Source organism: Dendronephthya gigantea, unplaced genomic scaffold, assembly GCF_004324835.1.
Source record: "Dendronephthya gigantea isolate DGI-Jeju-01 unplaced genomic scaffold, DenGig_1.0 000002F, whole genome shotgun sequence".
NCBI lineage: Eukaryota > Metazoa > Cnidaria > Anthozoa > Malacalcyonacea > Nephtheidae > Dendronephthya > Dendronephthya gigantea.
Window position 1 is genome coordinate 3,667,254 of NW_021163012.1, and position 27,747 is coordinate 3,695,000.

General features: G+C 37.7%; 2 protein-coding genes across 2 annotated transcripts in view; both read right to left on the minus strand.

Moving 5' to 3' along the window:
* LOC114537672 (mediator of RNA polymerase II transcription subunit 23-like) overlaps positions 1-18,356 on the minus strand; it is a 37,169-nt gene extending 18,813 nt beyond the window's left edge. The window contains exons 1-13 of the mRNA XM_028558774.1: positions 18,235-18,356; positions 17,505-17,536; positions 16,832-16,934; positions 14,707-14,837; positions 14,230-14,341; positions 13,552-13,650; positions 12,923-12,985; positions 3,570-3,611; positions 3,224-3,293; positions 2,796-2,923; positions 1,193-1,288; positions 319-510; positions 77-163 (exon numbers count right to left, since the gene is read on the minus strand). Of these exons, the coding sequence (XP_028414575.1) occupies positions 77-163; positions 319-510; positions 1,193-1,288; positions 2,796-2,923; positions 3,224-3,293; positions 3,570-3,611; positions 12,923-12,985; positions 13,552-13,650; positions 14,230-14,341; positions 14,707-14,837; positions 16,832-16,934; positions 17,505-17,536; positions 18,235-18,282 (1,203 nt within the window). The 5' untranslated portion in view covers positions 18,283-18,356. The remainder of the gene's footprint in view (positions 1-76; positions 164-318; positions 511-1,192; positions 1,289-2,795; positions 2,924-3,223; positions 3,294-3,569; positions 3,612-12,922; positions 12,986-13,551; positions 13,651-14,229; positions 14,342-14,706; positions 14,838-16,831; positions 16,935-17,504; positions 17,537-18,234) is intronic.
* A 2,993-nt stretch (positions 18,357-21,349) lies between these two features.
* The window catches only part of LOC114537216 (zinc finger MYND domain-containing protein 11-like), a 13,178-nt gene continuing 6,780 nt past the window's right edge, over positions 21,350-27,747 (minus strand). The window contains exons 7-11 of the mRNA XM_028558353.1: positions 27,711-27,747; positions 27,104-27,163; positions 26,307-26,371; positions 25,077-25,239; positions 21,350-22,744 (exon numbers count right to left, since the gene is read on the minus strand). The exon at positions 27,711-27,747 is cut by the window's right edge and continues 41 nt beyond it. Coding sequence (XP_028414154.1) covers positions 21,701-22,744; positions 25,077-25,239; positions 26,307-26,371; positions 27,104-27,163; positions 27,711-27,747 — 1,369 coding nt within the window. The 3' untranslated portion in view covers positions 21,350-21,700. The remainder of the gene's footprint in view (positions 22,745-25,076; positions 25,240-26,306; positions 26,372-27,103; positions 27,164-27,710) is intronic.

A 27,747-nucleotide genomic window follows, 5' to 3' on the forward strand; every position in this document is an offset into this window, starting at 1 on the left:
TGCCTATTACCAATCAATGAAACCGAATTACTTTTTTGGGCCACTTGTTACAAACACAAACAGTCAAATGGTTTACCTCCCAATGGGTATTTCCTGCGCCCCAAAGTTGTAAAATGAACCATATTAAATAATCACGTCCTTTGTACCATTTCGCCTCATGTACCTGAAAAGTTCCATATTCGCACAAGGATAGAAATTTACGAGTTAAAGTGGAAGCACTGAAATAGATGTCCAAGAAATTAAAAAAGCTTTTTGTTGCAAGACAAACGGGCTAAAATTTGCTCTTATTGAAGGTTTGAACGAAATTTTACTGTATACCTTCTCGTTTAGGGATGAGACAATGGCTGTGAAGGTTAATAAGTTAAACAGGACATATGTAATCCCAAGACTGGCCAATCGTTGCCATGCCGACGCGACGTTTTCGGTATTAGCTTCCACTTCACATTTCTCAAGAGCCTCCATGACAAGGTCCACAAATATTTCATCTAAGACGGGGCATCTTTCTCGAACCTAAGTGATGCAAAAGAAAAAAATTAAATCAAAGCTAAACTAATTTTATCTATACTAGATATTTCTATCAGTTCTAAACTGTTCTTTCTAGATGTGTTGTAAGGATCATCTCTTATTGATCCAGTGTTACTACAAGAGGAAACCTAAACTAAACTAACTTTATTTATACTGAATAGCTCTATCAGTTCTAAACTGTTCTTTCCAGATGTGTAGTAAGGATCATCTCTTATTGATCCAGTGCCACTACAGAAGGAAAACTAAACTAAACTAACTTTATTTATACTGAATAGCTCTATCAGTTCTAAACTGTTCTTTCTAGATGTGTAGTAAGGATCATCTCTTATTGATCCAGTGCCATTACAGAAGGAAAGCTAAACTGAACTAACTTTATCTATACTGGATAGTTCTATCAGTTCTAAACTGTTCTTCCTAGAGGTCCAGTAAGGATCATCTCTTTTTGATCCAGTGTTACTACAGGAAGAAACCTAAACTAAACTAACTTTATTTATACTGTTCTAGCTTCCTAGAGGTCCAGTAAAAATCATCTCTTATTGATCCAGTGTTACTATAGAAGGAAACCTAAACTAAACTAACTTTATTTATACTGGATAATTCAGGCTTGGTTCAGTCAGATTGTTTCATTTTTTAATCCTAAAAACCCATAGTATTAACTGTGGCTCACCGATTTATTTAAACTGAGAACGGTAATTACTGTTTCCCTAGAATGCGGTTGCCTCAAAATTGCTCGTAGGAGCTCATATTGTCTTCCAGATATATCCTGAAAGATGGTAAAATGGAAAAGAGAGTTACTTTTTCGTTGAAGAAAGATACAAAGGTTCTCCTACTAAAGAGTTACAACAGTGATTACCAAGACAAGGTTTGACGTCAAAAAATTGTGGAAATCTAGGTAAAGCGAGAGTTTTATCGAGATATTTATAGGCAAAAATCATCTATAGATCTTATCGAGATCTTTATAGGTAGATCGCTAAGGAAATATAGCAAAATAACCTAGCGTTTTATCCTTAAAATGATTCGTTACAGTTCTATCTTTCTCATAATAAACACGAGAGGAGGCCTCTGAAATCTTTTCCTCGACCTATCATGTATATTTATAGAACCACAGTTAATGGAATACACATGGTTTGGAGACCACATAAAACTACAATACAACTCATTAACTATGTTGAGATAGATTTATGCAAAAAATTGTTCCTTTCTCATCACGCGTCTATTGTATTTTGGACAGATAAACCAATAGCAATCTTATAATTAACATATTTTTCTAGTCAAGGTTGAGGAGCTGAGCAAGACGAATGCCATTGGTAAATTTGGCTAAAATACAATAGACACGTGACGAGAAAGGAACCATTTTTTGCATAAACCTGGACAATAACATAGTTAATGAGTTGTAATGTACTTTTATTTAGTCTCCAAACCATCTATATTCTATTAACTGTGATAGAACAAAGAGTCTAAGACTATTGATAAATGCTTAAATACTAAAAACGGCCGTCGAAAGTGTTTATTATGAAAGGTAAAACTGTATGTAACCAATCTTAAAGATGATGTAAAGTCCGTTCTGAGCATATATTCTGCGCATAACAATGTTTGTTTACGTTGGTTATATAATCTTTACATGACGTATGCGTCGTTATAATTTTCTTATTTTCTTCTCGCTCGACCGGCTGTGATCTGTGATGAATATGTTTATTTTATATTATATTTTGAAGAAAATATTGTTATATTTTGAAGAAAATATAAAGCGAAGCTTGTAAATAAACCGGCCGTTATTTAAAACGTTATATATTTGTAATTGTAGGACAAGCGAGAAGGTAGCGTCTGTAGCGACGACAAATAGCCTCGCCATTTCGGGCCTCATTCAACAAATAAATTCTTGGAGCATTCCTTTCAGCATAATATTGCTTTTTTCTAGCAGCCTTATGATAAGATAAGTTATCTTCGTCACTCGCAATTCGAGCCAATATCGCATATCATTAACATTCCAAAAGTTGCTCCCGCACTGATGGAATGTGTTGATGCGCGGAATATATGCGCAGAACGGACTTTACCTCATCTTTAAAGATTTGAGATTTGAGTATAGTAATATTTGCTGAACGTTATGCTGTTTATAAAACGAGGCCATTGCATATACAGCACAATCTTCAGCGAGAATTTCTACTCAAAACTAAAAAAAAGCTAAAAGGAATTAAGGAAATGGCACAATCCTTCTCCTATATAAGACACCATTCTAGTTGTATTAGAGTTCACCGAAAATACTCACTCACTTTGTCGTAAGGAAGCTGCACTTTGAAGTTAAAAGTGAGCTGTTTCTGGTCAAGTCTCCAGATGCCAGAATTTACAGCATGTAGCGAGCTACAGGGAGAGCCAATAATTGGATGAAGATTGCATCGGCCTAGAAAGGAGTTAATTTACTTCTTAAAATTTTAGCAAATTTCTCGCAAAGGTTTTTAAAGCAAAAAATGCTTTGTAAAGGATTTACAGAAGTCAGTTCCTACGTTGATTACTTTTTTGTGTACGAGTATTTCCATGCATGTGTAAGTTTGTTGATACAGTTTGCATATATGTGAACATTTGAGTCATGGTTGCCAACCTTTAGGAAAACAACATACTATGTATGGCGTGTGCCGAAATAAAAATGGCGCCTGCTATATACTTCAGCGTTTTGCGAACTATTCAGCGAACTATTACGAACCTGAAACAGTAACCAGATGTGCCAGCGGTCTGAACCCATCAACAAAGTCGCTAAGAACTTTAGATATTGCCTGTGAACAAAAATGTACACTTTACCAAAACAAAGACTTGCATTTCCTGAACTCTATGTGAACTGGAACGATAGGTCCCTTAGCAATTTTCAAGCCAAATTGGGGGATCAGTGCCAGTCCCCTTTTATCGCTTACGTAAGCACTGTTGACGCACGGTGTTCAGGGAGACTGGCACCCACTGGTCTCCATATATAAAAACAATCAGAGTATTCAGATGATACAATAAAATTACTTTGCCTATTTTCCTCTTTAACAAAACAATATCCATTGACTTACCCAATGTGGGTAAATTTTCCCTTCAGGATAAATTTTCAAAATCTGAAATAGTAAATACGTATGTTCTAAAAATCTGATGAGTTTAAAAACATTTTCCATGTTTCCATAAGGTTATAGAAACACACGTGGGAGTTTGGGAGAACGAGAAATAATCAGTGGGAAAACGAACTCGTAGGGCGAGTTTTTCCGCGCTATTTCGAGTTCTCCCAAACTCCCACAAGTGTTTCTATAACTGTATAGAAACACAGGAAAAAATGTTTTAGATTTCTTTTATAATATAACTCAATAAAAATATTTTGTACAAATATCATAATTCGATTCAATTACAAATTCTTATTACATCGCTTCGCTTGTCAAGTTCGGCGGGAAAATCCCCGTGTTTCTATACAGTTTTAGTATACACCCGTCTATTGTCTATTACAAATCCTACATTCTGATTAGCTACTCAACCATTGTCTATTCGTGATGGGGAACGTTTGGGAAAAACTCGCTAGCGCGACCGTATAAAATTGAATTAATTGAATTATTTTTCGGTGTAATTGCGGTGTATCGATTGTTTTTTCGAAATTAATATATCTAGGTATAGGGTGTATACTCGTTCGCTGCGCTCATTCATTCGATATCAATATCATTCTCAACACTCGAAATAAATTCCATATTTCCGCGCATCCATGCATTATTCTCTATGTAATCACCTCGCCTTCGGCGACTATTGCTAAGTGAAACTAGTACGAAGATCTCTTTAGGATGTCTGACGATAACTCCTGTCGTACTCAACGACAGGCGGCGATCCATTGATGCATACTTTATTTATATACTCATATATAATGTACTTCGATTGGGATTTGACCATTCGCTTTTGTAATGAAACATAAAACCATCAAAATAATGGTTTTTGACTCAGATTTCATAATTGAGAAAAATTAGATTTCGCAATATCAGGCATTAGTTTCGCGGAAGTGCTTTTACTAGGAAATAAACATTTAGTATTGTGTTACGTGCTTACAAATACTTTGTTGTCGTCTTTAAATCAAACTGAAAGTAATTTCTATTGCGTTGACAACGAGCCGAAATGGGCAGCGAAGATTTATTGACGAAATTCGACGAGTTAGTGAAGCGATTTAAGAATGAATTTGACGAAATTATCGAAGCCGAGAGGGCAAAGATGAAAGTCGAACTTGAAGCGTTTAACGAAGAGAAGAAACGAATGCAGGCCTTCGTAGTCAGAGATGATGATATCATCCAGTTAAATGTTGGTGGACAAAAATTCACAACTAAAAGATCGACCCTCTGTCAGGTTGAAGGTTCCTTGTTCGCTACAATGTTTAGCGGTCGCTGGGAAAATGATGTCGAGCGTGATCAAGATGGCGCTGTATTCTTTGATTTTAACCCTCAATATTTTGTTTATATTTTGGATTATTTGAGGGCAAAGAAAATTGCGAATCCAGAGAATGCTCCACCATTGCCTAAAGTTTCTGAAGATCACGAGGAAAATTTCTATAGTCTGGTTGAGTATCTTGGCTTGAGTGAAGAGATTGTCGACCGTAGTAAATTAGTGCCCAGCAAGAGCATTGCTTCGCCCAGTGAGAAATTCAGCTTGCACAGCCAAGGAATCGCTCTAAAGGAACACCGGAAAGTCGCAGTTCATGATGGAACTGTGAACCATAAATATGTTCTTGGTGAAAATATTTACAAGCAAGGAATTGTGAATTTCAGGTTGAAATTGGAGTCGTTTAAAAACAATTCTTGGATGTTTGTTGGTGTGGTGGTAAAAGGAAGCATTCCTCTATCAGATAACGAATCTTATAAATGGGGTGGTTCATATGGCTGGGTTCTTGGTTCCAGTCGTGTTAAAGCAGTATGCAAAGGTGGTTCACGTACGGACGACACCAGTTTAAGAGGTCAGAGTAAACAAGATGACACGGTTGAGATACGGGTGGATTGCGACGCAGGCAAACTGTCGTTACATTTACCCACTGGTAAACAATTTCACATCGATATACCAAAGAACGAAACATGGAGACTAAATGTAAATTTGCTTTATGAAAATGACGCAATACGCATTGTCGGTGAATAATAGCAAAATTTAGGAAACACGACCTCAAGGTCCGTTTATACACTTCAATCAAGAAACTTCAATCGGTTCAAAATTTTGCAAGTAAAACAATCACAGGATCTAAGAAATATGATCATGTAACCCCATTACTTAAAGATCTGGAGTGGCTGACTGTCGACAAATTGCTCTATTTCCGTGATGCGGTTATGACTTATAAATGCATGAACACTTTAGCGCCAAAATACCTCTGTGATATGTTCGAGAAGAGAACTTCTATTCATGGTAGGTCAACTAGGTATTGCAACTTAGTACAAATACCCCGGTTCAAAACAAGTACAGGTCAACGGTCATTTGCGTATAGAGGAGCTGTGATTTGGAACAACCTAGATAGTAAACTGAAGGAATGTACATCACTTAAGACTTTTAAAACTCATTTGAAAGATCATTTACTGTCATTTTAGCCTGTTATCGACATTGTAAATACTATTAGCTTTTTAACATTCTATTAAACATAGTTTAGTTTTAATTGTAAATTATCCAGTATAATATAATTATTTCTTAAATATTGTAAATAGGTTCTGAAAAACCCTTCTGGGAGAAACTATTAAAATTATCTATCTATACACTTGCGATTTTTGCTGCGATTTTCTTCTTTTGATAGATGTGAATGAGTGAATTAGTTGCGGATGTCCAAATAAGAGCTCTTATACATCAGAGCAACTAGTCACATCTACTGATCTACCAAAAGAAGAAAATCGCAGATGATCGCACCTAAAATTGGAGGTGTAGACGGGCCTTAAGATGACGTGAAAATGGCGTGGATATGGCGAATCACAACCACAGATCAGTGAGCTCCACATATATCTCCAGATATATGAACTTTAGGTGCAAAAAGTGAAGCAAAAGATGGCGAAATTTGAAGCGCTATAGTACGTCAGTTTCAGTCTCCTAACTCGCGCGGCCAAATATTTCTCATTGTTTTTGACCGGGAGTGACGTTCCCGAAACCCTCAGATTCTCGTGTTTTTCATCATTTTGAGAGCACAAGAATGGAAAAAATTGATTCATTTTACTGAGAATCTATTTCTCTGCATCTACCCGATGTGGGTGCCGCATTTTCCGACTGTACGAGTGAGTAAATATGCATTTTTTGCCATAAATTCAACTACGCATTTCAGATTTGTTTAATTTTGAGTTATTTTCATATATTTCCATCTTATGTTTTAGCGGTTCTTGTTTCGTTTTTGGTTTCGAAACGCTTTAACAATAGTTGTCCTTTATTTTTTGGCCAGCTTTCCTAGAATAGGAATTTCTTTTGTTTACAAGCACAATAGCTTAACTTACGGATTTCTTTTGTAAGCACAATAGCTTAACTTAGCACAATCTATTTGTAAGCACAATAGCTTAACTTAGCACAATAACTTTAAAATTATCAATAAAAAAATGAATAAAGCCAATTTAATTTAACATAGCACCAATGAATGAGACCAACTTTTGAATAAGAGGCCAACTTTTGACTTAGGCCGCAAAAGGGGAATTTCCAAAAAGTGCATACAAAACTTAGTAAAATGGCCAAGTTTGGCTGCGAAATTTTGTAAAGTGCCGAAGATATAGCCACGCGAAGTTGGCGAATTTTGTATACTTTTGTATTATGGCCGGATGTGAGTAACTAAGTTAGTTAAGCCCCATTTACACTACACTCGATTTATTGGCACGGCACGGCTAAAATGGGTACCCGTGCCCAATTTTACTAGTGCTCAGGGTACCAAAACAAAGGCCGGGCACGGATGAAGTGGGCACGGGTACCCATTTTAGCCGTACTGTGCCAATAAATCGAGTGTGGTGTAAATGGGGCTTTAAACGCTTCCCGGCTGTAGTGCAAAATTGCCTACTTCACATGGCTATATTAGTATATTTCCCGTACTACGTGACATTTTGCAGTCAAACTTGCTAATAATACTAATTTCAGGATGCTCTTCTTAGCTGTGGTGATTTATTTCCTTCTTGTTAGCTATATCATAAGTTGGTCTATTATGCAAGTGGTCCATTAGACTTATGATAATTTGCAAAATGCCATGGGAAGGATAACCCACTCGTGCTTTGAAAAAGGACTTATCGCCGATTGAGTTCAAAACTACCCAATTTCAAAATCAGCATTTAAAGAGTGGTGTATTAAGTTTTACTCACTACAGAACAACATTATTCGTTGGTAACCGTCATCGTGACTCGTGAGGTAGTTACCATGTTAGCAAGTTACCATAAGTTTAATTAACGCTATATGTTTAATTATCTGAGATTCATTCATGTAGAAGTTATGATAATATATCGGGGTGGGGGGGGGGGTAGTGTACATCCTTATTTGTACATCCATAAATCATTAAATAACAAAAAAAAATTGCCGTAAATTTGCTAGTAAATTTCAATTTAAATCCACCGACGTTTAGATGAAAAATATTATCGTCCCTTTGACGCCCGCTCTCATTTTCGTCTCTGGACAAAGAGGGCAAAGATGAAGGCGGAAGTCACAGACCACGAAAATTTTAATGCCAAATTCCTTCTCCAATCGCTTCAGATTGCTCTAAACAACTCCATCAGACCAAGAGATGATTCTTAGCCGTAAATAGCTGTTCACCAACATTTAAATTTACCATTCGTTTGAGGCCAAGACGGAAGATTTCATAATTTAAGCCAAGATACTCAAGAAGAATGTTGAGATTTCGCTTAATCCTTCGGGATCTTCGGAACTGTTGCCAACATTGCTTGAAGTTGTAATCTTTCTCGATCGTAGATAATCCGAAATCAGACCACCAAATTGTGGAATAAAATCAAAATACACAGCGCTATCTTGATCACGCTCAGCACTATCTTCCCAGCGACCGCTAAAGATTGTAACGAACCGGTTGAAGTTAGAAAACTGATGTTTGTAAATTTCAATTTAATGAAATGAAGAATATTATCGTCTCTTTGACGTCCGCTCTCATTTTTGTCTCTGGACAAAGAGAGCAAAGATGAAGGCGGAAGTCACAGACCACGACAACTTTAATGCCAAATTCCTTCTCGAATGGAGTGTTATAAAGACAAAATCAGGCCGTACCAAATAAAATTATCAGCTAAGCCGATTTGACGAGGATCAACAATTTTTAAAATGATACGCATGGCCATGAATAAGTCCAAAAGGAAGCTCTGAACTCCATCTGACCAAGATATGATTCTTAGTGGTAAATAGTTGTTCACCAACATTTAAATGTACCATTTCACCGTCGTAGCGACAATGATATGATTCATCTAAACGCTTTTGAACGCCTTGTTTCAACTCAGCTCGGAATATTTCACAGTTTAAGCCACGATACTCGACAGGAATGTCTCGATACTCAATCTTCAAAAATTTTTGGAAGTGTTGCCGGATTCCCTGGAGTTTTAATCTTTCTCGATCGTAAATAATATAAAATCACGCCAAAATATTGCGGATTAAAATCAAAAGCACCATCTTGAGGACGCTGGACACCATCTTTCCAGCGACCGCGAAACATTGTAGCGAACAAGGAACCTTCAACCTCACACAGAGTAGATTTTGTAAATTTTTGTCCACCAACGTTCGGATGCATAAATGATATCATCGTCCCTGACTACGATGGCTTGCATTCGTTTCTTGTTCTCGAGAAAACCATCGACATCCGCTTCATTTTTGCCGTCACAGATCGAAGGCTGAAATGAAAGCGGAAGTCGGTGGCTCACGATAGTCTCACTAAATAAATTCGCAAATCTCTCCAACAACTTGTCTTCTTGGGCTTCGCTAACAAATCTTCGCTGCTTAGTTGTGCTTTGTCTTCCAGGACATTCAAGTGTATAAAACTAAACTCTTTTATAGAAAAATTTAACATTAAATGTTTACCTTTTAATGGCATTCTATTTAGTCGTAATCATGTCAAGGTGGCTGATGTGACAGAAGTCTATTTGCGCACAGTTAAAATTGACTGATTTGAATACATGTATATTTGAATACTGCAGAAATAAAGACACCCGGACTATTTCTCATCGGTGAAAATGACTTGTTCACGACATTTACGACTTAATAAAGCTCTCTGACTTTCCCTCATCAATGAGTGAAGCCAAGATGGCAATCTCGTTCCCCGAGCCCGCAATTTCTCTGGCGAGAAAACAGAGGCTCTGGGATAATCTTCCGGCTTCATATTCCGCCATCCTGCATGGCTTCAAAACTTTCGCAGAGCTAGCGTTTCAGTGCTATTTGAGTTCACTGGATTCAATAATTTCAATTCACTCCTTACGTATGAAATGTAGCCTGTGATTGATAAAGCAGTACTGCATTGGCTGTATTTCATTCGCTCTCAACATACATTGGGAGTCAACAAGGCTATAAAACGTCCATCAGAAGTGAAACGGATCCGACAAAATTGGATCACGCGAAGAAACCCATTAAATAGCAGAGTTTTGTTAATAAATTGGCTATACTGAAAATTATACATAGTCGATCGCCTTTCACGTAAGCTCACCTCAATCATAGCAGGCCAATATGCATTTTAATATAACAAGATGTTCGCCATGCATATAGCCAAAACACCCTCCCACCCCCGAAAAAAGCCGATATAGCTCACTATAATAGTTATCCAAACATGCAGAATTAAAGTTTAGCTATGGCTATTTGATGACGAAAACAACTTTTGAAAAATAGCAAATGATAAACGAGCCTAGCGAAATGACGGCTCAAGACAGACTGGAACGTTGAAGCTGGCTGAAGCCCGAGGCTCGATCCTTTAGTTGCCAAGTTTTGTTCACCAACGCTTAAATGTACCACGTCACCGCCGTAGTGACGATGATATGATTCATTTAAACGCTTTTGAACGTTACGTTTCAACTCAGCCCGGACGATTTCACAATTTAAGCCACGATATTCGAGAAGGATGGTGGGATAAGACTTAATCTTCAAGGATCTTCGGATATGTTGCCGGATCTTTTGGAGTCGAAAACTTTTTGGCTCGGTGATATTCCAAAACTGTAAAATATTGTGGATTAAAATCAAAATATACAGCGCCATCTTGATCACGCTCGACACTATCTTCCCAGCGACCGCTAAACATTGTAGCGAACAAGGAAACTTCAACCTGACAGAGAGTTGATATTTAATACAATTTTGTCCAGGGAACCTTCAATCTGACAGAGGGTTGATCTTTAATACAATTTTGTCACCCAACGTTCAGTTGAATGATAGCATCGTCTCTGACTACGAAGGCTTGCATTCGTTTCTTTTCTTCGTTAAACGCTTCGACTTCGCCCTTCATCTTTGCCCTCTCGGCTTCAATAATTTCGTCAAATTCCTTCTTAAATCGCTCCTCTAACTCGTCGAGTGTCCACCGGTAAAATTATGGCTGCTTTACAAAGACAAAAAACTTCTCGACTTTCGACCTAAACCCGTAAGTCGAAACGTCGAGAAGGCATTTTTGTCTATATTTATAGACAGCTTTTATACCACATTTGATCCGAGATAATTCGCAAACGCTGCCTCGTGTTAGTTTCCATGAAGCGTATTTAGCAAAAAGTTGTTCTATTCACAACGATTAAACGTAATAAATATATCGGTGCAGATATATACAATGTAATTATATAGGCCCATGCCTTATATTGTATAGCAGGACGCAGTGGATAAAATAAAGATATTTTATCTTAAAAAATATCTTTTAAGGTTTTTGTCTATATATTTATAGCTATAGTTGTTATGGTTTTTGTCTATATTTAGCTTGTTGTTATACCAAAATTGATCTGAGGTTATTCGCAAGCGTTGCCTCGCTGTTCCTTGCATGGTTATATTTGTATTTAGCAAAAATGCGTATTATTCAAAGCAAAAAATGTAAGACATATGATGTAATAATGTAATGATATGATATTGTATAGAACCACGCTTTAGCAGGACGAAGCCTGACACAAACTTTACAATTATCAGGTGTACACGCGTTTAGTGTTAACGACGGTATTGTATAGGCACATGCTTTAAGCAGAGACGAAGCTGTCTTAACGCCATGCATGCTACACGGTGCAATTTTTCTTAGAACTTGCAATGCAATTTTTCTTTTGAGAGATGTAAATTTGGCAACTACCGAACTTTTGTCTTTATTACACTCTATGGCGTTTCTTACATGCACTTACTAATTGAAAACTCTTCACTAATTTACATCTCTTAAAAATAGAATCCATTGCAAGTTGCAAGAAAAATTGCACCGTGTAACATGGCTTTTATAGATGAAATTTTAAATTTACATTAACGTATAATCTGTTAAAATAAAGATCTTGTACCCTAAATAATCACTATTCAAGGCCTGTTTCAGACGTCGAACTTTTCATTCATGTGCCGAACCTAATGTTAATCCGCCGAAGTCTTCGTTTAAGTTCAATCTACACCTCTGATATTTCGTAGTTTATACGCTATCCCCCACAACTGAGCAACGTTCTCCGTGGCTTAATGCCTAAAGCACTGCCCCAGTATATCAGAATTGTAGGTTTGATTCCTGCCGGAGGACTGAAGTTGTGTTTTATAAAATAGAGACCTCAAGATTGGCGTTTACGGTATGTAAGTAACAAACTTTGTTTTAACTTATCCATCTTTAAATGTGCAACAATTTCGCTAAATTACGAACGTTGTACATAAAACTCGTGATGTTCAGCAGTAATATAAGAAAGCAACAGACCATTGCTGCATGATGTATTTAGCAAAGCAGCAAATTTACGTAGTTTTGCCGGCGCAAGTGTTTCACGTTCGCGGTGTAAAACTAGATGTTGGAAGGACTGCATACACCCATAGCCGTTCAAGTATTAAATTTTATACGGCATGCAAACGTGAAATATATACAGCGCATGCAAAGCCGAATTTACTGCTTTGCTAAATACAAGACTCAAGAGCAATCCGGTGCAATCGTCTTTGCTTTCTTACATTACTACTGAACATCACGAGTTTCATGTAGAACGTTTTTAATTTAACGAAATTTTGATAGTGGAGTTAAAACACAAGGTTTAAATAATGTCTCTAATATTTTCCCGATTATATAGGTCTTAAAAATCGTATATGCTCCTTATTCGTTCTCCTAAAAAACCTCTCTCAAATTCAATCTATAATATTTACGTTTGTGGCACCTTTCTGGTGGAAACCATATCCCTGCTGCAGGAATGATAGTTGACACATTTTTTCTCAACTCTTCCCTGCCTGAATTTGAGATGTGTATGGTTTCCACTCACAGAAAGCAAGACCTTTTAACCCTCTGAAAAGTTATCTAACATTGTTTAGTATTTACCTCATTGATACAGAAATATGCAGGTAGAAGACAGGCATTTCTATCCAGTATAAGACGAATGACCTGTAACAAAAAGTTTAAGATAAGGGGTTGAACGGATGCTGTAATAATACCATGGGCTGACTTAAGGCCCGTTTTTCCATATTTGACAGATGGAAACGAGCAATAAGTTATGAATGCTCTAACATGTAAGTGTTCTTATTTGTACATCCATAAATTATTCACTCATTCGCATCTATCAAAGGGAGAAAATCGCACATATAATCGCAGAAAAAATGGCAAGTGTGGATGGACCTTAAAGTCAGCCCACGGTAAACACGCATGGATTCCCTAGACTAGATCTATTTCGTTAGTCCTGGCTTTCCAGACTTTTCTCATAATGACGTGAAACGCGGAAAGTCTGATTGGCTCGTTAGTTTGGCCAAACAAAGTTTGTGTAATATCAGACTTCCCGCCTTTAACGTCATTACGAGAAGGGTCTATTGAAAATATCCTACCTGTAAAAGTCTGATAATTAAAATTGAGTAGGCTACCCAGTTTAATATCGCGATCAGTGGCTGACCACACGAAGATGCTCCAGTCACATTTTAGGTCAGATTTTTACAATGAAAAAGCTTTTAAGACTATACCTTTAATATTGCCTCGATCTGAGGCGAAACTGGGTGAGATACGACGTTTGGAATTTCTTTCGATTTCTCCAAAACCAACGTGAAAATATCGCGACAACCCTTTGAAAAACGATAGATACGTTAAATTAATCATTCCGCCGCTCCGATTGGTCCGACGATTAGGCTATAGGCGTTTTGATTGGCTAGTGTTTTCCCGCTCTGGTGAAGGAGCTAGAAATCCTCCCGGAGGAAGGTTGAGCCGAAGGCGAAGTGAATATAGGCTTGTAATCACCGAGCCTGACGCGACTTATTGTTTTACTACAAACTTCGAAGTGTTTACAAATAATAATGAACATAAGTTCATAAAAGTTTATAATGATTTTATAATAACAATGATAATTTAACCAGTGACTATCACTTCAGAGACAGTGAATCTTGACCAATCAGAACGCAGGAAAATCAATAGTCACCTCGAAATTTATACTAAAATGACGTACTCGATAGATTTTAACCAATGAAACACTTTGGATGGGCCACAGGTAGAAGCTGAATTTGGGGGGCGGGTATTCATATATTTCCCTTATACCCGATTGATTCCTTTTGATAACGATTGTTTTTACGCTTTTTTGAACATCTAGCTCGGCTCTAGCTACAGCCCTGCTTGCACTTTTGCTAAAAAAAATGGTGTCTTCTATTTACCTTGTAATCTATGGAGGGCAACAATTTACAGACAAACTCGAAACTCTGATTCCATGAAGATTCGTTGCGAAAATTCAATTTTCCTGACTTCATTATGGCTTCACAAATCATTCTAGAAAAAAGAAATCGATTAATTCGGCAATCTCGTTCACAACAGTTAGATAATTTTACTCATTATTGGATAGAGTAGTTTCCGTTATCGAGTCATCAAAACTTATAGTGTCAGTGTCTCTTGTTAACACATCAGCTGCAATGAACCATGATGTGACCTACTTTAGTATTTTACTGTCTAATGCCAGATGATTTTACTCATCAGTGGAAGAGTAATGTCAGTTAATGGGTTAATAAAACTAAAAATCTGTCAGTGTCTCATGTTAACACATTAGCTTGCAATGCACCCAGATGTGGCCTGTTTTAGTACTTTACTCTGTCTAATGCCAGATGATATCAAGAGAAAATATTGATCACACAAGGTACCTTGGCTTTACAATATTATCATCAATCATTCTTTGAATCAAACCAAACATCACTTCGATTTTCTCTGGATTTGACTGCTCCTGAATGCGTTCGACAAACCTTCCCAGAAGTTTAACTTTCACCCCGACGGCCTAAAGCAACCGCAAAAACCACTGGATTAGTACTCGTACGTACTTTAAGGGCATTTAGGGTCATCGAGAGGTAAAAATGGGCCGTAGCAAGAGTGAGCTAGACCGCTTAATTGGGGGGGGGGGGGTTGTATATTGATATATTCATCTTTCTATATTCATTATATCATGCCGTCTGCCACGCGTGGATGCCTCACGGAGCTGGCATTCAATTTTAAGACTAGGAAAAAAAGGCTTTAAAAGGCCGCGTTACACGGTGCAATTTTTCCTGCAACTTGCAATGCAATCTAGTTTGAAGAGATGTAAAGTGTCTTCAAAATGTAAGTATAAAAAACGTCCATGGGGTGTAATAAATACAAAAGTTTCGTAGTTGCCAAAATTACATCTCTCAAACGTGCACCGTGTAACAGGGTCTTCAGTTGAAGCATTATAAAATTTCCCGATTTCAACGAATTCCCCCGAGCCATAGATAAAAGATGAACAGACGTCCATCTCAGTAATATAAATGTCCCAAGGCAGCTATCTTGCTAGAAAGTGTTTTACTGCGTGATATTCGTCATTTAATTGTCATTACATCATTGCTTTTATGCTCTCCGCCGTTTGACCTATTTCACTAATGTTTTGGCGTTTGCGGAGATAAAAATTCATTTGAGAATAAATTTATCAATTTATATGAATTAAAAGTCGACAAATTACTACAAAAATGGCAGAAATATTAAAAATCTCACAGGCAGCCATCAGTCCAGTAAATGTGGCGTGTACATGGTGGGAAAATTTGAGGACACAAAAATAATCAATAGTTAGGGTTGTGATAATACGTATTCAGTGACGAGCGGGAGGTTTATGATTTATGAATGTATAACATAAAGTACGCCACGAATGTAGGCCGCTAGTGCAAATTTTAAATGTGGGCGCACATTCACAGAAATTGTGGGGTTTTTGCTTTTTTGAATTTTTCTACAAACAGAGAGAAAAACCCCAGAAAGTATAAAAAAAAATCAAAAAAAGCACTTTTATTGAAAAAACTTAGGCTGTGTCGAAGCTTGTGCAACCTGTTTACGCAAATAGAGTGGATTATCTTCGTTATAAATCGCTCATTTGGAAGATTTTCGAACGCAAAAGAATATCCCCTTTGGCTTCGCCGAGAGGAAAAGACCAAAACAAAAGTCTTGAAGTTTTAAGACATTGCAGGCGCCTTTGTAGGAAAGATGACTAATGAAAATTGCTTGGTAAGTGTTGTTTGCAATGTTATGTTGTAGAATATATTTGTTCAACCGTTAAAACACATTTTTAGCTAGGTTTTAAAGATTGTGATGATGTTACTCTGGGTTACCGACCAGGCAAGTTGAAAAAATAGCTTGACCACGAATCGAACCTAGAGCCTCGACCTTTGCCTTTGGTTTGCTAGTTCAATGCTCTTAAACTAAGCTACCAGGTCAAGACGGTCGAAAATGTGATATTTGATTAATAGCAATATTAAAACACTTGGGTCATACACATTAAAGTCATGTATCATCCGATCATAGCTATAGCTTTTGAAGAGTTGACTATTTAATATACTAATAATGAATGTTTATGAGTGCAATGGTAAGAATATTTCCATGAGCTGAAAGATGGAATGTTTCATCTTTTACCGAACAAAACATTCATTGAACAAATGGAAACTTACATTTTTTGTTTCCATTGCACGGCCAGTAAAATGATAATTTTTATTTAATGCCATGTGATCAAAAACAGCCAATTAAAAGGCATTATATTAGTAAGTAAGGTGATATATAAACCAGTATACCCTGAATCCTTGAAGCACGATTAAGCTTTGCAGAAGACAGATATACGAATATTTTCTATCCCAATGACGTTTCTAGCTATGGCACTGTCACCCACCTTGATTGGGACATTCTAACAAACAATTATTTGGTTATGGCGTTTTTGGACCCTGTATATCAAAAACTATCAAAAACAACATTTTGTCAGATTTTGTGTTAATTCATTCTTACCGCTTCCTTTCTCTCAGTTTCCAGTAATTTCCAGAAATCCTTAAAAGATTCAAGAAACTTCTCATCTTTCTCTTTTTCTTTGACTTGGTCTCGTGCAATGAAACTATAAGTAAAATTATAACTATTTGTCAGTTTAAATCAATTTAGATTTTGTGGCCTTTTATTCAATGTAGGTAAATTCTAGAATTTTCTAGAATTCTCAACTGTTCCTGGCTTGAACTGAGTTGTATTTGTCAGCTTGCAAGTATTTGTCATATTGATGACATTTGCTCTAATTTAAAGTATTTTATTCTGTCTAAAGCCAGATGATTTTACTCATCAGTGGAAGGGTACTGTCAGTTAATGAGTTAACAAAGTTGCAGACAGATATACCCTGATGTTATGGTGTCTATTGTAAAGATACCAAATAGTACTAGAAATACATGCATGCAACAAACCCTCTCCATCTCAAACAAAGCAACAATTTCTTAAGCTAGCCAGACTTAAGGCTTGATTATGAAATGACTCAAGTCAGTGATGTTTGTGTTTTTCGAAAACAAATACAGCGATAAAAGTGTAATAAACACCACTTGTTTCACAGCTTGGAGCCCTGTAAATATTGTTAATACCAATGTATAATAAACCTAAATCCAGTTCAAATTTATTTAATTTCTTTATCAAAATTATTTGTTACCTTGAAAAGACTAACTGGAACTCATTGATCTTCTATAAATAAAGAAATAAAGAGTTTTCAAAAACATGTCACCCACTAAAATGTCAAAACAATTTTGGAAAGCTCTTGTAGAACTGTAAAAATGCAAAGGATTGTTCGACTACTCTGACTAATGCAAGATGAATTGTGCCTTTTAGTGCAAGATTACTGCCAGTTAATGATTTTAAACTGTGAAAACTATCTGCCAGTGTCTTTTTTGTTAATTAAACCATTGACACCAGATGTCTACTTTAGATTTTACAATGTCTAAGTCAGATCAGTGGAAGAGTAATGAGTTAACAAAACTATCTGTCAGCTTGCAATGCACGCAGTATTTTGCAATGCGCCCAAAATTTTAGTATTTTGCTCTGTTTAATGCCAAATGATTTTACTCATGGGGTAGAGTACTGTCAGTTGATAACAGTAGGGTTATAAATATTCATATAAAGGCAAATGGTCAAGAAGAGAAAAAAAACAATCCACGACAATTCTACCATAAAACGAAGTAATGTTGATCAATAAATTTCGTGGCCTTGCAGGTCGATCCGTTTTCCGATCAACAATGACAACTAGTTGCCTATATTACATGTTATTAATACAGAAATAAAGAAACTAAAGTTTATATCTGAACTAAATAGGACGCTATCACGCTAATCTAGCAGCTAAAGTTATCCCGCTTTGCTTAAATAATAAGAGAAGATTTTGTTCTTACCAGATACTCGTTAACGATAACGTTCAAACGATTAACGTGGCTCTCCATCGCTTTGATTTACAGCCTGAAACGATTTATTCTCTACGGAAAACACGCATGTTCTTCCTCCATTATCAGCTCTTCTCGGCCAAATACGCGCGATACTTCATTTAAGAACATAATCTACATCTGCCTGATTCAATTAACACCGCAGATAGATTAGTATAACGCGCGTTAATGAAGAAAAATATAATATTTTGTGTTTGTGTTTGTGTTTGCGAAAGAAGAAAGAAATCGCGGAAATAGTCGGAAAAGATCTTGTGTGATTGTACAGTGTAGAAAAATATCAATTCAAATATCTGTAGCCCGAATGTCGAATGTTGGCACAGGCTACAAAAATTCATACAATTTGTCCGATTTGTTTGTCCGAGTCGCTGTTGTTTTTAACACGTCAGGGTCACGTGCTTGAGAGTGTCGGAAAGGTGGATTGTGGAATATAGACGGTGTATCGTTTTTTTCACCGTCTATGTTACCTAGGCTACAGGAATTGGTGTTCACGCAGTTTCTACCAGAAAATCTATTCACAATTCTTTTCGCCATGAGTGACTAAAGTTCAATTTTTCTTCTGAATGCGCATTCTGCAATCTTTTGACAGCTCACCAGTCATAGTTGTGATAAATGATAATGATAGCTGAACTATCCCGTACCTATGGTCTTTTATCTGTGCTCACTCTGGGGGGGGGGGGGGTTGGTGTTGAATAAAATGAAATGAACATTTTGAGGCTTTGTGCTGTGCGCAAGCTTCTAATCTTTTGTCTAATCATATTTTGTTACGGCTTGAGTATTTAGAAATCTTTTTTTCCACCGAGTTTGAAAGTCTTACCAATTTCGGCGGGTCTACTTTAAGACTTCAATAGGTAATGACGTAACGTTAGTCTTCGACTTTTTATGAAATGTCATTTCCTGGTGTACCGTAGAAAAAATGACTCCATAAAACAGAACATTTGTTTTATTTGTAATTAATATGAATACAACTCTCTAAGACAAGAAACCCGAAAAAATTACTACAAATTCAGGCGAGCATATCATATGCTCCTACAAATTACAGCTTTTGTACAGTGGTTGATTCGATGTATGACGTTATAAAAATAGGACATAAAATGTATGTTTGTATAAAATATTGAATTCGACTTGAATGCCGTCGATTTGGACTTGACATTCGTAAAAAACGCCAGTCATTCACTCATTGATCTCTATATTACATGACTTGAATATGGATCAAACAACAGACGCACACACCCCCCTCCACTCCACCCCCCCCCATATTCATATCAGTTTGTGTTCCCGCGGCCAATAGACCTTATGCATAATGACGTAACAAGCCGTGACACCTACAGGGAATTCTGGTCTTTGTAGTCACGGCGGGAAATTTTGAAGTTTGAATTTTTCGCCGTGACTACAAAAACCAGAATTCCCTGCAGGCGTCACGGCTTGATACATCATTATGCATAATGTCTATTAAAACGCTCAATTGGCTTCACCCCGCTGTAACTCTGGCTAGTCGATTACTTTGAAATCGCAGCTACGTTTCAAAGGCGGAATTGTTCTACAGTATATACCCTATTACTGCAGATGAAATTTTCAAACAGCACCCTGTTTGAAATATCTACAAATAAATGTACTTAAGTAAAAATCTCACATCTTATTATCAAGATTTGTTTCCTAACAGACTTATTGCAAGCGTGTCAACATTCGGTGAAAACGTTGTCAATTTATAAAGTTAATCGCAATACGAGTTTGTCACTCTGAAAGAGTTCTACCGATGTGATCCAGATGTACTACTTTTGGCTAATTGATAAGCGTGTGTTTGCCTCGACAGGCACCGTCGTTCCAAACTTCCAATATTCTTCCGAAAACGTCTCTAAATTTGATATTTTTCAACAATTTGCATGCAAAACTGAAGATTGTAGCCACTTTATAAAACGACAACTCGGTTATATTATACGAAGATTTTTGGTTGACACGAGTTTCAAATAAGGAACGTTTTTGGCAATGCGTCTCTACAACTGAAGAGCTCACCTCACCTGCAAAATCAAAGCTCTACTAATCTAAACTTCCAGGAAATTACCCCTTAGGCATCGCACCAAAAACTCAAATGCCAGTGTCGAATTGCTAATCTTGCAGCCTTGCATGTAAACCATTTGCGGTACCAAATGGGTGTCAAAAACTAGATTACGACTTTCTAATGTCAAAGCTTAGCTTATACAAGAGATGCCTCTCACGTTACCTACACGGGGTGTAAAAGTGACAATCGTAGAATTTCCAAAGAAATCCAATTTTTTCGCAAAGCACAAAGAATTTAAGTCAACTCTTTGGAGATTTTAGATGTCTTTTAATTGCATTCGGAATCCTGAATGCGTATCAAATTGCAAATTCGTGTAGCACTCATTAACACAAAACTTCTACAGTGTGTTTTAAAGAAGAGCAAACACTATAATTTGCATAACTAAATGCTGCAAATAGCATTTCAATGGTATCCCAGGTCAACTAACTATACTTCGAGGTTTTGAAAATACTTTTATTTTGAAAATACTTTTATTCCGTGTTATTCCTTGAATTGTGTTTTACGCATCTTGAGATCAGTTGGCGTTTTTGCCAACCAAATTTACAATTTTCATAAAAAAGTTTAAAAAATAGTTTTTTCATACATCCTGTTGCACAACCTTCCAGCTTTATGATCGCAATTGTGTATCGAAAACGACATGCAATTTACCCCTTACATGAATCCAATCAAAGTAAATTAATATTGTTAGAGAAATTAACTCTTTTGTGCTTTGAAAGCAAATCGGATTCCTAAGAAAGTTCCGAGGTTGCGATTTTTACAAACCCAGTAGAGCGAAATATTTCGAAAAATGGTTTTCATGTATGTCATTTTTCATCGGCAAAATCCTACGATTCATAGTCAGTGATCAATGATGTGCTGGAATACATTTTTTGTATCCGTAACTACCGAGCAAGGGGGAACTCGTTTTAGACCAATCAGCAAGTTTGTTTACATTTTCAGTAACCAATCAGAATGCATAGACTACTTCCGGTAAAAAGGTACATAATTTGCAATTTTACATGAAGTAATAAAAATGTAGGCATTCTGATTGGCTTTGCTTGAAAAATGTAAACAAGTATGCCGATTAGTTTAAAACGAAATTCCTCGTTGTAAACCAACAATAGACATCGCCGATGAAACACCACATGTATATGAAAACCAGTTAACTCCTAAAACTTCTCTCTAAAACACTAAAACTATTCAAGAATTCAATATGGAATGAAAAATCTGGCTAAAAGTTATTCTCGCTAGAAAATTCCTTACACGACGTCCACTTTAAGATTTCTTCACAACATCGCTAAATCGAATACCTACTCAAACTGTCCAACCAAGTCTCAAGGTGAGAATTTCGCCAGGAGCGGAGTTACCAATTCCTCAAAAGCGTCATAATTTTGTCAAATTACTTGTCGCTCTTCCGCTTGGGACATAAACAAGATTCCGACTACAGTGAAGACGATGCTGTTGCCAATGAACCAACTGGCAATGTCGACTGCAGTAGCTTGTGTTCCAACAACACGGATACGATGCCTCCTCGTTGCAATTACAACACCACTGTTTCCGTTTCGCGTTGCGTTCCGTGTCGCGCAGAACTCGCTCGTGCTCGCGCTTCAACTCCGAGATCACGTTCTCGCGTTCACGATTCATAGCGACACGCAGTTCGTTTAATTCCATCTCGTGGCATCGCACCAGGCTAGACTTAGTCTCCTCGAGTTCCCGCTGTCTGCGCTGCTCGAACACCGCTCGAAGTTCGTTCACACCAGCAACGTGTCGTCTTTGCAAGGTGTTGGTGGTCTGCTCGATTTCGCGTCGTTTCTGCTCGAAAACGTTACGAATCTCCTCCAATTCCTGTTGATGATGCCTTTGTAAGGTCACCTTAGCGTCCTCGATTTCCTGACGTTTTTGCTCCGCTGTAATGCGTTTCAAGTTATCTGCAAACTGCCTTCGTTGTAAAGTCTCTTTTTCTCGCAATTCTTGGATTTCCCGATCGTGTTTCACCTGAAGTTCCACCTTGATTTTATCGATCTCGGTGCGTTTCTCGCTCTCCCATTGCGACTTAAATTCCGTAAACTTTTTCTCCAGCAAACTCTCTTTCCCAGAATTATTACCCTTGACAATCTCATCGATGCCGTTCTGCTGAAGAGCGTCTTCGAAGGTTGCGATGAGCTTTTTTACTTTCATCTTCGAATCGTTGGTGATGAAACCGTCGTTCTCTTTGTCGATGCACGTTTCGGCGTCTTTATTTTGTTGCTGAAAATTTAACTTCTCTTTAGTCTCTTTTAAGTCCTGTTCCAAATCGTCGATGCGTTTCCGAAGTTTATCGATGACCGTTTTGTTCGGGTCCTCGTCGGTTTGACACGACACGGACGCGAAGCAACTTCTGATCTCGTCGGAAGTCGACGGCGAATCGTCCATCTCGATGGTCGCTTCCTAAAATAAAGCCAAAAATATTAATCTTCTGAAACGTATCTACACTACAATTAAAGTCGCATTTAAAGGGCAGTTAAAAACTATCTATATTCAAACGAATTTTAACCTAGACCATGTCAAAAAAATATATTTCGAGGAATAACATATCGTAAAGTCAAGATAAGAACTATTCAACCCAAGACAATAATTTTACGGTGATATTTCGACTTTATACCTACATGAGCGCGCTTACTCGAGATTTGACGAAGCATAAGATGTTTTTGAGTTATTGAAATGAGCATACCATGATTATGGCAATATTGCATGTGCGTATTTGGTGTCAAAGGCTTATTTCAATACCTCAAGATCACATTGAAACTCGGCTAAGCGGGATCCTGTAAACAGCGCCAAAGTCATTGTCAAACAGAATTTGACAATGATAATTTAACAATATGATTTTATAAAATATATAGATTATATTTAATTAGTCAATATATACAAGGGCTCTAACCTCGAAAGCGTTACTACAGTACTGTGCAAAAGTTTTAGGCCCTCAGTCAAATTGTCACTTGTTAGTAAAATTCATGGTATTGCAAGACATGCTTGGTAGAAAGACTTGTAGTGGTCTTGCACTTGGTAAAGCCACCACGAGAGACCATTATTGCAGCACAATGCCCAGCCATTGACCTAACAAGCTTGTTTGTTACATCTGGATCAACAGCCTCATGTAATGCGAAAATGGTCTCTTTAATTCTTCCACATGTCGAGATGGGCTTCTATCTGACCTCTTCCTCACTTATTCCCAAAAATGTTCAATGAGGTTTACGTCAGCAATCTCTTATAGCCCTGGGCTGGTCAATATCACTTTCTTTCAGGCTTTTTTTCTGTATGACATGGTACCCCATCTTACTGGAAGATATAATCTCCACCACAAAGCCATCTCATCTATTAGGAAAGTTCTAGATACAAGCCAAACATACCATTTTCCGTATCTAGTCGAAAATTTACGATCTTGGGACTTTCTAAAAGGTGGAGAGAGCTTTGCGGTTGAGACTTTATCTTTGAGAAAGGTAGCGCACCATGTGACAGAGAAAAAAGCCCCACAGAAAGAAATATCAATCAGTACAGGGCAACAAAAGAATTCTGACCTAAACCTGTTTGAATATCTCTGGGAATAAGTGAGGAAGAGGTCAGATAGGAGACCATCTCGACATCTGGAAGAATCAAAGAGACCATTTTCGCATCATGCGAGGCTGTTGATCCAGATGTAACAAAGAAGCTTGTTGGGTCAATGAGTGGGCATTGTGCCCAATAATGGTCTCTCATGGTGGCTGTACCAAGTGCAAGACCACTACAAGTCTTTCTACCAAGCATGTCTTGCAATACCATGAATTTTACTAACAAGTGACAATTTGACTGGGGGCCTAAAACTTTTGCACAGTACTGTATATATAGCGCTTTTGAGGAAATCTTCGTATGATTAGGTTGATGGGGCGAACAAGTTATCAAAGTTGCCGGTCAAAATGATCAGCAAGTTACAAAACTGACCGGTCAACAAGCATTTTTAAAGGGCGAGAAAGGCTTTAGCCTCTCTGCAATGCATTACTGCATGACATAGCAAAACAAAAAATTCTAAGGAAATACATAATTTATATAATCCGTAAGTGATAATCTTTAAACAAAGTTTGAGGTGGCTTTAAACTTAAGCTTAACACGTTTCTCGAAATCGTTATAAATCTTACTCATTGAAAGAGTATAAAACCCAATTAGGCCCATTCGTGCTACGAACAATATTTGTACAGTACAGAAATATATAATTCGGAAGAAATTTTTAACTGCCGAGTATAAAGTTAGTCAAATTTCACCGTTACCCACTTCATTTGCTAACACTATGTTCAACTTCAGTTTTGACACGGATAAAATTGAGATTGATGAAATTTGGACGAGCTAAATAGATTGTCTAAATTTCATTTGTAGCAATTTTATCGGTACCAAACAGTGAACTCTGTACCCTGGAACGATAACTGATGGTTACTTGGCCGCCATCTTTGTAGCAAATTTGACGCTGAAATGGGTACGAGTGCCTTTCTATTGTTTTTGTCGGAGCGATCGTCGACCGTGAAAACAAAAACAATATAAAGGGATTGGCACTGGTACCCATTTCGGCTTCAAATACGCTTCAAAGATGGCGGCCGAGTTGTCGTTCCAATTTATATCGAGTCCACTGGTATCCATCGAGTTTACTGGTATCCACGAAAGAAAGTAACTCTACCTATTTTACCTATACCGATCTTGGCAGCCTGTTATGTCCCAAACACACGCACGAGTTTTATTTTTTTTTTAGTATACTCACCACAATAGGTGTTTCAATTTTCGGCTTGATATCCCCGCCGGCTCCTCTGAGCTCCATCTGGTACTTATACAGCTCTTGTTGACCATCCAACCAGCTTCGTGGTCGCTTTTTCACATTTGGCTTGTTCGTTATCGGAGTGATATTACGATAGTAAACCCAGGCTCTGAAACGAGAGCGAAGGGATATGATAGACGAGGGTGGAATTAAAGGGTAGAGTGGGGTAAGGGGTGCACGGTAGGGGTGCACGCCCGAGTCTTAGGTCCTATAGTAAACATAGGTACAAGGTAAATCTATTTTTAAGTTGTGACACTTTAAGTTGTGAGCGGAACTTTATTTAAAACTTTGGTTCATAGGAAAATAATGTTCTCTTTGCTGCATTTTCCCCCCAATGGGCCACTTGCATAATAGGTGAGGATGAATCTACGCTTTTGCGATGCACTTGCGATGCTCTTGCCACTGAGCTACAGAGGTAGCTGACAAGAGCAAGCGTGGTTAATGTGTATATGATGGTAATTCCCGGCTAGTGGCAAGAGCATTGAACCGGTATCGCAAAAGCGTAGGTTCGATTCCTGCCGGAGGACCGATAGTTCACCAATTTTTTCATCAACTGTTCCTGGCTTGAATTTCAGAATTTGAAGTGTGCATAATTCCACTCGAAATTAAGACCCTTAATTTGAACCACTTGCATGATATTATAATAGACCAACTTTTGATTTAGGCTTATTTCCTTCTTGTTGCCTAGATCATAACTTGGTCTAATATGAAGTAGTCCATTAGGTAACGAATTCCACCTTTAAGTTTAAGCTGGAATATTGTTTAAATTCGAAATGAATATTGTGATGATGCTACTCTGAGTCACCAACCGGGTAAGCTGAAAAATTAGATGGGAATCGAACCGGCGAATTTTGGTTTGCTATAGTCCAATGTCTTCCAACTGAGCTACTAGGTCAAGACGGTTCGAGTAGTTGATACTCGAGGAGTCTTATGCGCTATTACTATCACTTTAAGCCGCACAGATTTAGAAGGGACTAGATGGAGTTCCGAAATATTGACTATTGGAACCGTCTTGACCTGGTAGCTCAGTTGGAAGAACATTGGACAAGCAAACCGAAGGTCGCGGGTTCGATTCAAACCGTGGTCAAGCTAATTTTCACCATTGTGGCGGGAAACCTGACCACGAATCGGCCAATCGGTGTTAGTGTAAGCTTTAGTTCTACAACAATATCATACCTCTGGTGGCGTGACTCGAAGAACCTAACTAAAGCTTTCGTTCTGTCGTCGTTCCACTTCAAGACCTAAAATATTAAATTTAATGTTAAAGTAAAGAAACACAATATGGACTTACACAAGAATCCCGAAAACGGTAGTCTTCGGGATTTTTATAAAGTGCTGTTTACACACGAGTCCTAAAGGAAGGGCCGCATGGGCTAGCTTTCCATCGTGTTTATGTGCATGAGAAATATCAGTCCCTTGCTAAGAAAGGCTCGCTCAAAACTGATATTCAATGGCAGCTTCCCTGCAAATCGCGCGTCGCCTATTAATTATGAACTTCAAAATAATAGTTCATTACTCATTAGCCATAATCATGCATAGCATATTTTCGAATACTCCAACAGACGACTGAGCCTGAAGCCCCGTTTACACTACACTCAATTTATCGGCACGGTACGATTAAAATGGGTCCCCGTCTCCATTTCATCCGCGCTCAGTCTTCGTATTGGTAGCCTGAACACTAATAAAACAGGGCACGGGGTGTCAATTTTAGCCGTGTCGTGTCGATAAATTGAGTGTAGTGTAAACGGGGCTTTAGTGTAGGCCTATTTGAATCGAAACAAATCTTCGTAAAGCTTCATGCAGTTAGCCTGAGTAAGTCTGCATGATACAGTGGGTTTTTATTCAGCCCTACTGAATTCAGGCCTTAGTGATAATATACCGATGGATTTGATTGTTCTAAAATTACGTTTCTTTACATTTTAGCTTAGAAAATGAAATTAAACTTATGTATAGAACTTATCTATAGAACTTACTTTGGCTGGCCAGGGAGGTTGACTTTTCATCTGCGCCCAGACCAGTTCATGAGGAGGGTTCTGTTACAAATAAAAACACATCAAGTTAAACATTCCAAGTAAACCATGATAAATTAGAAGGGCTGGGGCCGGTTGTATCAAGCCTGTTTGCCCGGATTGAAACGATTACATGCATGCAAGCTTCCACTTCCTGGCAAGCCGAGCTTGCCTTACTGCATGTAATCGAAACGTTAAAAATCTCTATCATTACTTTAGGAAACGGTTGAATATGTAGTTGAGTCTTTGTATATTAAGGTTAAAAACATTTAGTTCGCTTGATTTCTATTTTGAGCTAATCCACCGTTTAAGCTAAACGGGCTTGATACAACCGGCCTAAAGCCTGGTTTCCATATGATGCCGTCCTGTCGCCGACTCATTGTCTGCGATCATCCAAGGAGAAAATGATTTCAGAAAGACAAAAGATTTCACTCATCAATAATCACCGACAATAATACTTTGCCAACGTCGGCGTCATATGAAAACTACGCTTAAAACTGGCTAGCTCGGTCCATGTAACCGGCCCCTAAAAGTTAAATACACGAGAAATTCGGCATTCGTCTGTACTTACGCATGGTCTGCAAAACCAATCCTTGGGTTTGGAATTT